We start from the raw sequence: 12233 nt of genomic DNA, 5'->3' as shown, positions 1-12233 counted from the left end.
ACAGAAAATGGAATTTTCTATAACTTCATTAGGGCTAGGCTTTTGTAGGTGGGAGGGTGGGGTGAATATGGAGGCAGGAGATCAGTTCAGTGTGAATTCCAAAAAAATCAACAGGACTGGGAAAGACCAAGAGTGAAAGCCAAGGGGAGCACTAACCAGCTGTGGTCCCTTCCTATCTAGGCAACTGTCCCACAACATCTCTTCCCACGCCTACCCTCCCCATAGACAGGCAGCCGTCTCTTCACATACAGATGTATTATGTGCATATTAATTTATATGTTTGCTTGTTGCTTGAATCTTGCTATGCGTATTCTATACTTCCCCCTCTCCCACCCCACTGGACAGAAACTTATATCCATTTCCCCTGGGTATCTAGTACATAGTTCTGTACCTAGTAATTTCTTAATATATCTTGTTTTCTGACTTCCCTCAGCATGTTCCCACCCTTACAGGCAGACTCTGGACGCCCTCAACCCCTGCTACTTGTTCCTGCTTCCTACCCTGCCTGAAAAGCCCCCTGGGCCTGAGAAGCTCCTCTCTGCCCCACCTTCCTCCTCACTTGGTCTCAGCAAGATTCTCCCAGCAGAAGCTGAATATGCTGAAGGAGCTCTCCAGGGCATGTGCACACTCATCTGGCTTCTTATCCCCAGGAAGGCCGAAAACACAGAGGAACATGCAGCTCTGAGATAGGTGACAAAGAAAGAAAAGGGAAATTGACCTGGGAAAGAAATATGGCTCGCCTCAACTGAACCAACTTCCCTAAATGAAGCCAGACCCCTTCCTGGCTGGTTTTCTATTAGGAATGGAGGATTCTATAAGATTCATGAAATGGACGTTCTAGGCCACATCAACATGGACATTTTAAAAAAAAAGAAAAAAAATCTTGATTTAACTATTTAAAGAACTGAAATCTAAAACATAAGAAAAATCGATGTTAAGAACTTTTCAAAAATTCAATTTCTAGTGTCTACCTTCAGCTAAGTCCATCTGCCTATATTTTGTTTACCTATAATGTCAAGTATGATACTGCTCTTTTTCAAGCTCCTAAATTACCTCAGAAGGATCTGATTATACTTACTGTACTAATAGAGCCAGAAAAACATTCTTCATGCTTTCATAAGGATTTTTCAACAAGAAGAGAATAAAAAAGATATGGAGGATAACACTCAGTTACCCTGAAAATTAAACTACCTAGAACATCCCGTTCCTTAAATATTATTACTTGAAGTTTTAATGTAACATAGCTTATTACAAAATAAGAAGCAGAGAGTCTGACTTATGCCTGTGTTATGTGAGAGATAACATAAGACGTTATAATAATAACATAAGACTATTATAATTGTCTTAAGACTATTATTCCTCACTCACCTTTAATGTTGATATGTCAAGTTCCCTTGTACTTACTGTCTCAGACATAAAGATCCGGCTCAGCTGGCCACCCCCTTTCTCTATCACTGTGGAGATGTATAAGGCAGCCTCCTGGATAAGATGACACAAATGCAACATCCATGCTGTCTTGTGGAATTCTAGGCTGACCAAAACCATAGTCACAGTACGGAATTCGGATATATACTCCATAGGTTGGCCTTCATCAATCTACAAAGACACAGTGAGTTACCTTGACTGTAACTTCAACTTTTAGTATCATGTTTAGGCATTTAAATTCTATATTCCATGGTAAATATGAGAAAATGACTTATAGATGCCAGACAAAAAACTTAAAATTCAGGTTCAAGAGGTATAGAAGATATACAACCAGTGCACTTGGAGTTAAAATCGTTTGACTTTAAACCTAATTCACTGATGAAATTTGCCAAGCTTTTATATTTCCTCTCTAAGACACAGTTTGATATGTCCAGTTCTATTAGTCATTATATCACTTACTAAGGGATTCACATATAAACAATCAGTCAACACTTAATTACCAAGCACATACTCTATACCCTGTTTACAGTGTACTAGTTTCTAGAGGGACAAACAAACAAAAATCAAATATGGTTTCTATTTTCTAGGACTGAGAAATCTAAACTTATAGGACATGTCATCACAGTAACTGGTGCAGATGGGAAAATCTGCTGGTATTACAATGGGAAGCGGGAGATGAACTGGATCAATCAAATGGTTGTCACATCTGTACATGTACACTTGTTTACACAAACACACACACAGTCTACACACAATGACTCAAGAGCTAGGAAATAACCTTCTTCAAAAGGTTTTTCATTATGTGCTTCCGCAGGGTTTGCTCAAGTGCAGAGTCTGGATCCAACTCCAGGGCAGCTCTTAGAATGTCTGAGAGAAGGAAAGCAAACAAAATGTCTCCAGCCATGTGGAAAATTAATCTTTGAAATTTTGGGCATGGGTATAATAAAGGACAAAATAACTTACCAGCACTTGTCCGGTAATGTGGCAGGTAATCGAGGCACTTGTAAAAATGCTCATCAAAATCAAATGGGTCAATGATCCGCATATCTCTTAACTATAGAAAGGAAACTGCTCAATTCTATGCCCACCCACCAACTGGATTACCTTTGGTTCCTTAATAGAGGGGCTAAGGATGCCATCTCCCTTGTTTATCACTTATCTTTTCAGCCTTACTATTCTGCCTCGTCTGTCCTCCTGGGAGAAGATCCCTCACCTCCCTCCAAAATAAAGTTCCAGTGGTTGGTCTGGTCTGGTGTTGAGCACCACCAGAGCACTGCCCTATGCAGTAGGAAGGCCTTTTCAGGACGTTCAATGGATGTGACCAACCTCCTACCTTCACAGCTTCATCCTCCCTCATGATTTCCACTTCAAACATGTACTGCTCACAGAGCTTCCAGCAGTTCCAGGACAAGACAATCTCATTTGCCTGAGCCAACCGCTGAGCTAACTGGACACCATCTACATCACGCCCAATCACCAAGAGGTACTGTCGCTGCTCGTCTCCAACAATAACCTGGGAAATCCGACCTGCAGACAGACCTATCCAGAGAAAAGGAGACAAGTGGTGAATAGACAAACTCAGCTGGAAAACTACGCAAAGGTTGGGGTCTGGAATCCTCACACTGCTTTATGCATCACGCCGTATCTCGTTATTACCCACAGTTGCAGAAATATTAGGTGAGCTCCCCCTCAAAAAGAATACCTTGCCCCAGATTTCCTTCTGTCTTAAACACACCTAGAGACAGACATTCAGACAAGCCTGAGTTGTATGAGGGAAGAAACTCTTGGATCCTAGGCATCCAAGAGTTTTGTCTCTAAATTGCTCTTCTAATGGACAGCTAGGTCCTGATGGCAGAGACCAAATGATTATGCTCAGAAGCTGCCGCCACCATGACCACACCAGCTCTCCTCACATGTAACCAGGGCTCAGTGAGTAGACAATCAGTACTTTACCACACACGGGCTTCGCCATACCCTTTATTTCTGCCTCCTGTTTTTCTTGTCCTGGGGGATTTCTTACTGCTAATAACAGCTGAAAAATGGGTTTGCTTGCCAGGGAAGAAATTACTATAACCAGGAGAAGTATGCCCTTAGGTAAGTCACCCAATCCACACTAAAAAGAAGGGAAAAAGCAGTTTTAAAAGAATGGCAGAGACATATACTTTTGGCCAATGTGCAGCAACAGGCAGTGAATTTACTTTAATGCCTGGAACAACCAAGGAACTGGAAAAATACACAAAACAACAGAAACAACAGTTTTCAAGATATTGGACATTAGGTAATTAAGGACAGTATGCTTGAGAGATGAGAAACAAGGCAAACCCTCTGATACCCCAGCTCACCGCCTAGAGAGAGTTTCCAGTACACATCTCAGGGAGGGCGAGCCCAGGTGCAGCCCGGAGGACTCCCTGAGTTGAGGAGACAGAGGTAGGAGTCTGAGAAGGCCAAGCTAGCTAGAGCTCACAGGGCACTGTGAGTGCTGGAGAGGAGAGTGTGTAGAGAGAAAACGGCACAGAACTCCAGAGAACTGAGTCCCCCTCAGGTCTTTAAGTGCATCAGTGTGAGGAAACAGCCTGAGGCTAGGGAAAGAGACCCGGGAAAAGATTAGAGGGAACAATCTTAGTATCACACAGGGCTGGGAATAGTTCCCATTTCCACTAGCCAGAGTATTAAACTTCATACTTCACAGGACATTAGGTACAGTACTCGAAGTGGTCTGCCTCAACAATGGGGCAAAACTAGCTCTGGACTAAACACTGCTCTGGTCCTATCCATCAAAATTTGAAAGCAAAACCTATTAAGCTAACCACATCTCAGAACTAAGTTCAAGAATATTTACAGAAATATTTAAAAATCCAGCACTCAACAAGGTTAAATTCACACCTGGCACCCGCCAGAAATTACCAGGTATGCCAAGAAAAAGGAAAATATACCCACAATGAGAAGAAAAATCAATCAATCAAGCCCAATGTAGAATAACATAGACGAAAGAATTAGCAGACAGGACATTAAAAGTTATAACTATATTCCATGTATTCAAGAACTAGAGAGATACTAAACAAGTAGGGACATGGAGGATATGGTATCTTCATATGGATGAAAACCACAAGGCCTGAGATGAAAAATACACTACAAAAATACACAAGAAAATATATTAGATCAAAGGCAAATTAGACTTTTCAAAATAAAAGATCTGTAATCTTTAAAACATAGCAACAGAAACCATCCGAAATGAAACACAGGGAGAAAAAAGATAGAAAAACAATGAACACAGCATCAGTGAGTCGTGGGACAATTTCAAGCAGCTTAATATGTGTGTAACTACACAGAGGAGGAGGAAGAGAGAAAAAATTATTTGAAGAAATAATGGCAGAACATTTTCTAAATTTTATAAAAACTAGAAACCTAGAGATCCAAGAATCTCAATGAGTCCCAAGTAGAAGAAAAATGAAGAAAACTGTACCAAGGTACATCACAATCCGATTACCTAAAACCAGTGATAAAGAAAAAATCAAAAAGCAGCTGGGGTGGAAGGGGAGAGACATTATATACAAAGAAACAAAAATATAGATGAAAGCAGATTTCCTGTTGGACATACTGCAGGCTAGAAGACAGCAGAACAACAGCTTTCATGTAAGAGGAAAAAATTCCTGTCAATCTAGAATTCTATACCCAGGGAAAATACCTTTCAAAACCAGAGGTGAAATAAAGGTTTTTTTCAGACACACAAAAGCTAAACTAACCCATCTCCTGCAAACCCACACTATGAGAAACGTCAAAGGAAGTTCTACAAACAGACAATAATAAATGTTGACTAGGACATGGAGAAAGTGGGACCTTTACACACTGCTGGTGGAAATGTAAAATGGTACAACCACTTTGGAAAAAAGATAAGCAATTTCTCAAAAAGTTAAACATGCATCTACCGTTATGACTCAGCCCTTTCACTCCTAGGTATTTAACCAAGAGAAATAAATGCATAAGTCTACACAAAGACTTGTATACAGATGTTCACAGCAGCCTTATTTGTAATAGCCAAAAATTGACAATAATCCTATTGTAGATCAAAAAGTGTACAAATAACCCTAGTCAGAGAACTAAGATCCCGCAAGCTGGCCAAAAAAAAAAGCAATGATAGAAAGATCTGTGGTTGCTTGGGGATGGGGAGGGGAGTAGTGGGATGGAGAGTTTATAAAGGGGCACAGGAAACTTTAGTGAGTGTTGAATATGTTCGTTATCTTGATTGTGGTGATGGTTTCAAAAGTATATAAATATGTCTATGTACAGTATCAATTATGAATTACCTATCAATAAAACAAAAACCAGAACAAAAAAAAGATGGTAGGATAGGAGAGATGCCATATAACTCACAATATGATTCTTCACTTCTGTTCCTCAAAATACAAATGAATAGCTAGAGCCAACTTTTGCCCTAACTTCAGAAACCCCTTGAGGTTTCTGGACTCCTGTGAAGCAGTTTTTCGTATAGAGCTTCGCCTTCAATCCTGACCCTGTTGAAACTATGGCCTCTGTGTACAGCTTTTAAATTTCTATGGCATTATATTTTTGATAATGTAATACAGTAACATAATTAAAAAACCAAACTATATAAAGGATATACATTGAAAAGTCTTGATTCCACCTATATACCTATCTACACTATTTTCCCCCAACAGGTAACTTTTATTAGTTTCTTACATATCTTTCCAGTGTTTCTTTATACAAATATAAACAAATAAGAAAAATTCTTATTCTTCCTCCTTACTCAAAAGGTAGCATGCTAAACACAGTGCTCTGCATCTTGGTTTTTCTCATCTATATTTTGGAGATATTGCTATATCAAAACAACTTTTTGTAAAGTGGCAGACAATCTCATTGGGTAGACCTATTATTGTTTATTTAACCAGTCTCCTACAGATAATTTTCAACCTTTTATCACAATCTATATTGCAATCAATAGTCTTATACATATGATATTTTATAAACACTCAGGTATACCTATAGGATAAACGTTGGGGTTGAAGGATAAATGTTGATTGCTGGGTTGAAGAAAAAATGCATTTGTAATCTTGGTAGAGATTACTGAATCACCCTCCAGGGAAGTTGTACCACTGTTGACTCCCACCAGCACTGTGTGAGAAGGCTTATTCCTCACAACCTTATCAACAGTGTGTTCAGCATCTGAATTTTTCCATAGCTCTAGGTAAGAAATGATCTCAATTGGTACTTTCAATTGGCATTTTTCTTATTATGAAGTTGACCAGTTTTTCCCAAGTTACAAGGGATGATTTCTTTGTTTATGTGTTATTTATTCATGTTCTTTGCTCACTTTTCTGTTAGAATGTTAGTCTTTTCTTGATTTCTAGGTGTTTTTTCTATGTTAGGAAAATTCACCTGTTGTCTATGTGATATAAGTTGCAAATATTTTTTTCCAGGTTGTCATTTATCTTTTGAATTGTTTATACTGTTTTGTTTTGTTTTGTTTTGTTTTTCCAACTGATCACTCTTTTGGTAGCTAATACCTATCTTTAGCTGCAGGTCCTGGCCTTCTCTGGTATGGTAGATCCCAAATTTCTCCTGTATCTCCAGACTGCATTTTGCCACCAGGGTAATGATGTCACTCAGTTGATCCTGTTCCACTGTCCAGAGTGCCAGGAGCACATTCCCTGTAGAGACACAAGATAGGCTGACAGAGATCAAACATCTGGATTCACTTGCCAGAGCAAAGCCCCCAATAATGCAGAAGATATCATGCAAGGTGTCAGACAAGGTTTCTTGGCCCTATACATCATACTAGGTTAAAATACGGCCTTAGATCCTTAAAACTATTCAGCATATAAAAACATGACTAAGTAGAAGCTGAAATGTTCCTAAAACCTAGGGCTATTTTTGGTACTCTTCTCTCCATCAGTATACTAACAGATCTAAGAGGTTCACAAAGTGTAGGTTTACATTCAAGTTGAATTTTAAGATTTTAAGTGGTTTGTTTAAGTTTAAATGAAAAGACAGGCCAACTCTATGGCATATAGCTGTTAATAATCCTAAGAGTTTTCCAGATAGGAAACAAGCTAGACTTCTTCCCTACTTAGCTTCTGCTATTAATGACCAAGTTTCTCATTAGTTTTCTCATGAATGCTTTATAGGCACTTATTTTCCTGTCATTCAATGTGAACAAAATGTAAAGTACGTGGGAGCTTAATATGGACAAGGCTTTTCCATTAGACTGGGAGATCATGTGAGGCAGAGACTGTGTCTTCCTCATCTTTGTTTCCCCAGGGCCCAGCACATACTAAATAATCAAACAATGCTGAATAAACAAACATGCCAAATTCCACCTATAGGCTTCCTTGCTTACAGTGCTTTAAATATTCAGGAAAAAAAGAAAAATACCTGTGATATTTAGGATATCCCCTCCAAAACAGAGCACATCTGAAATCAAGTAAGGGAGAGAGAGGAAAATGAGTCGAAATCAGAGACATGCCAGATCATGGCAGAATAATATATGATGAAAAGAATGGCCTACAGAGTTTTTCCTCATATCTTTTCTGGTCCATTTATTCACTCCAAGGCTTAGACTCCTTCTTCCTTTCCCCTAGCTTCTCCTCAAATCTGTCTGTTCCTTTATCCATCTTCTCTAAAATGGAAGAGAAGTCCTCCTGTTATCTTCAAAGCCATCCCCCTATTGGTGCTCTGCATCTTAGTCCCTCTCACCCTCCCAAGAACTTCACTCCTTTCCTTATCTTCTCTCTACTCCATCATTCCCATTAATATCTTTTTTTTTAAAAAAGAAAACAAAACACATCAAAATTAACCCACCTAGTCTTGACTCTGCCTTCTTCTCTAGTTACTAGCTCAATTTTTGTTACATTCCCAGCAAAACAATTCTCAAAAGAGCTGGCGATATACAAGTTTCTCCTCCTATCAAATTCATGCTTATTTTTTTTCCTCTACCATTCTCTTCTCAGTTTATTCCAATCTGACTTCCATTTCCACCACTTCACTAAAATGATCAAAATCAACACAGCATTCATTTTGCTAAATTCAGTATTTTTCAGACATCACTATTTTTGACACTTTTCATTTTCAACCCAGCTAGAATGGCCCCCTTCTTCTAGAGACACTATCTCCCCTTTGGCTTCAGGAATACCACACAATCCTACCTGACTGGCTGCTTTATAGTCTCTTTTGTAGGTTCTTTCTTCCTAATCTTCCCCTGGAGTTCCTCAGTCTTAGGTTCTTTTTCTTCATTTACACTCTCTCCACGTGGACTCAATCAGTTCTTTAAGTAACCTCTTTATGCCATCAATTCACTTTTCATCTCTAACAGATCTATTCTCTGAGCTCCAGGCTCAATCATACCCACTAACTTCATTTCTCCAGTTGACTGACTTATTAACATCTTAAACTCAATATACTTAAAACAGAACCCTTGATTTTCTCTCAAAGCCATCTTTCCCATCTTGATAAGTGACATCACCATAAATTCAGTTATGAAAGGCAAAAAACTTGAGGGTCCCTTTCCTCACCACTTCCCACTGAAATCCAACACATTAGAAAATCCTGTCTGCTGAACTGCAAAATATATTTCAAATCAATTCATCTCTATATAGCTCCCTTCATAGCATGTATCTAGACCAATGGTTTCAACTTTTACTGCACACTGAAATCACCTATGAAACTTTAAACATCCTTATTCCTGGGGGAAACCCAAGACATTCTGATTTAACTGGGGTGAAGCCTAGACCTCAGGATTTTTAAAAGCTTCCTGAGTGGTTATCTAATGTCCTGCCAAGGTTGAGAATCACTAACCTAGATGAAATTTCCATCATCTCTCCACAGCTGCTCCAAATGCCTCTTCCAGCTTTCATTCTTACCACCTACCCTCCATCAGATCACAATAATACAATCTCCATGAGGGCAGACACTGTGTCTTCCTTATTTTTCCATGTATTTCTAGTACCCAGCAACTCCTGGTGTTATCATACACATGATTATGTATCATACACACATGATACATAATTTCTATTTCTTTCAGCTAAACTTGATCAATTGAAAGACTTTTTATTTTTAAATTAAAAAGAAAGTTTTGGCAGTGCCGTTTGGCTTACAGGATCTTAGTTTGAACCCTGGCCCAGGGATTAAACCCTGGCCCCGGCATTGGAAGCGCAGAGTCCTAACCACAGGAACGTCAGCGAATTCCCAAAATATTTTTTATACTTGTTCCTCAGGGGTAAGGGGTGAGTCACATAGCCACTTTATGTGGCTAAAGAAGATGCCACAAAGTAATCATTCTGGTGAATCTCAGAATGATGGACATAACTCAACAGGATACTGTCAGTACATGAAGGGAATGTTATATTAGTACTAAAGGGTATAGGGCCAGAGTAATTTCTGTTAGGTAGACCTAACTAGACTGAAAACTCCTCGAAGAATGGGTTTTTGCATTCCCTGCACCTATTACACTGTTATGTCACAGAGTAGGTACTCAAAACATGTTTACTGTACAAATGAAAAGGTTTTTTTTTTTCTCCTCAGATTAGGCAAATATCCACAGCTTAGTATTGATACATGGCAGAAAATAAAACTCAGTCCTACTTCACAGGATCAAAATGCAGTAATACAATGGGAAGGTGTTCTGTAAATTATATCTGATATACACACGAGGCACATTATATTACTGTTAGAAGACACAACCTGAGGAATACTTTATTTTGAAATAAAACACAAACATGCAAAGTAAAAATCAGCATTTTCCCCCTTTCTGAACACCGAGTCAACAGGATGTGCGACTGCGTAGAATGGCAGATACAGGCAAAGATCTAGCTCGTCAGAGGCAACCTGAAGAAATAAAGGATGAGTGACACTAAAGGGATGTCACTTTAGTATGTTTTAAAGTGCCCCCGAGCCCCCTTCTGCTACAAACCCTCAAGAGCCCATCACCACACCTCCTTGCTCCCCTACAACGGTCACTCACGCTCCACGATGTCACTAATGTAATAACTGAAGATGTGGGCCAATGTGTCCATGTCACGTTCCGACTTGCAGCTCAGGCTGAACCTGTCCATTAATGCTGTAAACCCTGACCAACAAAGAAAAAAATTACTATGTTAGCTGCAAATCCTAAACTTTTAGGCTCTATTCCCTCCACACATCAGGCCAGTGGAACAGAAGCAGATCTCTTCAAGATGAGTAATTTCATTATCCTTTAACGTGGTGTTACTTAGCAAGTACTCAGGGCCAGGCTGGCTGCTGCTGCCTCTGGGAGTCCAGAGGGCTACCTTCCCCATGTTTCTAGAAGCTGCAGATGGTGAAGATTCACCCACAAGTGCCCTTTTCATTGGAATCCAGCTACTACTGCTTTCCCATCATACTCTCTTAAGGCTCCCTGGCCAAGGGAACCTGTAGGGTTCCCCTCTCCCCACCCACGTGAGGGATAGAGAAACCACTGACAAGGAGAATGGATGAAAGCTTTGTGGAGAACTCATATGGTGAGCTCCTCCGAGGACAGGCACCCGAATCACTCATCTTCATATCCGTGACACATAAACTCCACAAATACCTGTTAAAGGAACGACTCTCAAACTAGCTGCTAGGTCTCAACTCCTAGAACAATGGCGGGCACCTACTTATGGGCCCAAAGAAGGAAATAACTAAACAAAATCATTGGATGAAGCAGAATGCTTATTGGAAAATGCTCGGGACTGGGGAAAAACTTGGGTCCAAAGCCTGACATATGGCCCTGAAAAAGCCCTTTCCCCTTTCTGAGTCTCAATTTCATCATCGCTGAAGTGAACTCCAGGGCTACGACAGGTCGTCCGAAAAGGCGTCCTCCTGCTCGGAAAATGACCCTCAGGTTCCGGCGGCGGCGGCGAAAGTGCAATGAAACCGTGCCTTTAGCTCGCCCCGGGGCCAGGCCCGTAACCGCCGCGGCCTCTACCAGCTGTGGCCCAACGGCCGCCCCTCCTGCAGGTCGGGAGAGCGACGCACCTCCCCTCGCCCTCACCCGTCACGTGGACGCCAAGGAGGACGCCCTGGGCCGTGGCAAGCTCGTGTTCCGATCCCCGGGGCTTTCTGAAGACCAGCAGGTCTGGAAGCAGCGCCGCCAGCCGGGCCTCTACTGGCCACAGAGGCGGCGTCGCCACCCCCTTACCCGTCGCCATAGCGGCGACGGCAGCGGCGAAATTTTTCGCCGAACGACCTGTAACAGCGTTTCTTCGCGTAGTAGCCAATCCGCAACGACGGCCCTGACGGGTCCCTCCCGCCAACCAATCAGTGCGGGCTTCCTTGGGGCCCCGCCCACCTGTTTTCAAAGCTTTTGCGCTTGCTCTGGATTCCGGGGGCGGAGGGGCGGAAGGAGGGCAGGGCGGCGCGTTCGAAGGAGCGAAGCCTGACGTTTTAAAATCTCTTTCAAACGTGAAGCTGCTTTTACGATAAAACTGATTACCTGGGATAAATATCAGTAGGGTGGTCTTTTCCTCGTATTATTTTCTAAGGACAAGTTCCATTGGCATCTGACTAAAGCAAACTCAGGATGGTTTTTAAATTTAACACCGTTAGACTAAGGCCGTTTAACACAGGAAGTCTTTTTCCTTGTTAGGGAACTTATTCCACTTCTGTTGTCTGCCAGGACAGGTCATTTGGTCTCACGGGAGTACTCCCCCTGCGCGCTTTTTCTCACACTTCGTGTGGTAATGGCCCATTTGAGGCTGCCGGTCTGTGGCTCAGATTGGTGAACACAAAGCAATAAAAGGACGAGCGTGTTGTGGATTTTTAACAATCAGAAATGCATCTATATTTTTCTGCATAAA

The 12233-nt window shown here is 41.1% G+C and overlaps 1 protein-coding gene across 5 annotated transcripts in view; it reads right to left on the bottom strand.

Moving 5' to 3' along the window:
* LOC101281567 (adenylate cyclase type 10-like) overlaps window positions 1–11634 on the bottom strand; it is a 38645-nt gene extending 27011 nt beyond the window's left edge. For 2 of the 5 annotated variants that reach the window (XM_049715792.1, XM_033424057.2), the window contains exons 1-9: window positions 11429–11634; window positions 10400–10504; window positions 7816–7854; window positions 6948–7091; window positions 6424–6624; window positions 2759–2964; window positions 2204–2479; window positions 1405–1596; window positions 560–681 (exon numbers count right to left, since the gene is read on the bottom strand). In XM_049715792.1, coding sequence (XP_049571749.1) covers window positions 560–681; window positions 1405–1596; window positions 2204–2479; window positions 2759–2964; window positions 6424–6624; window positions 6948–7091; window positions 7816–7854; window positions 10400–10504; window positions 11429–11585 — 1442 coding nt within the window. In that variant the 5' untranslated portion in view covers window positions 11586–11634. The remainder of the gene's footprint in view (window positions 1–559; window positions 682–1404; window positions 1597–2203; window positions 2480–2758; window positions 2965–6423; window positions 6625–6947; window positions 7092–7815; window positions 7855–10399; window positions 10505–11428) is intronic. The other 3 variants (XM_049715790.1, XR_004482219.2, XM_049715791.1) reach the window with 3 other exon arrangements.
* Window positions 11635–12233: the final 599 nt, after the last annotated feature.

Source organism: Orcinus orca, chromosome 10 (genome assembly GCF_937001465.1).
Source record: "Orcinus orca chromosome 10, mOrcOrc1.1, whole genome shotgun sequence".
Taxonomy (NCBI): Eukaryota; Metazoa; Chordata; class Mammalia; order Artiodactyla; family Delphinidae; genus Orcinus; species Orcinus orca.
The sequence above is the reverse complement of the archived record's forward strand: the minus strand, read 5'-3'. Positions and strand labels throughout refer to the sequence as shown.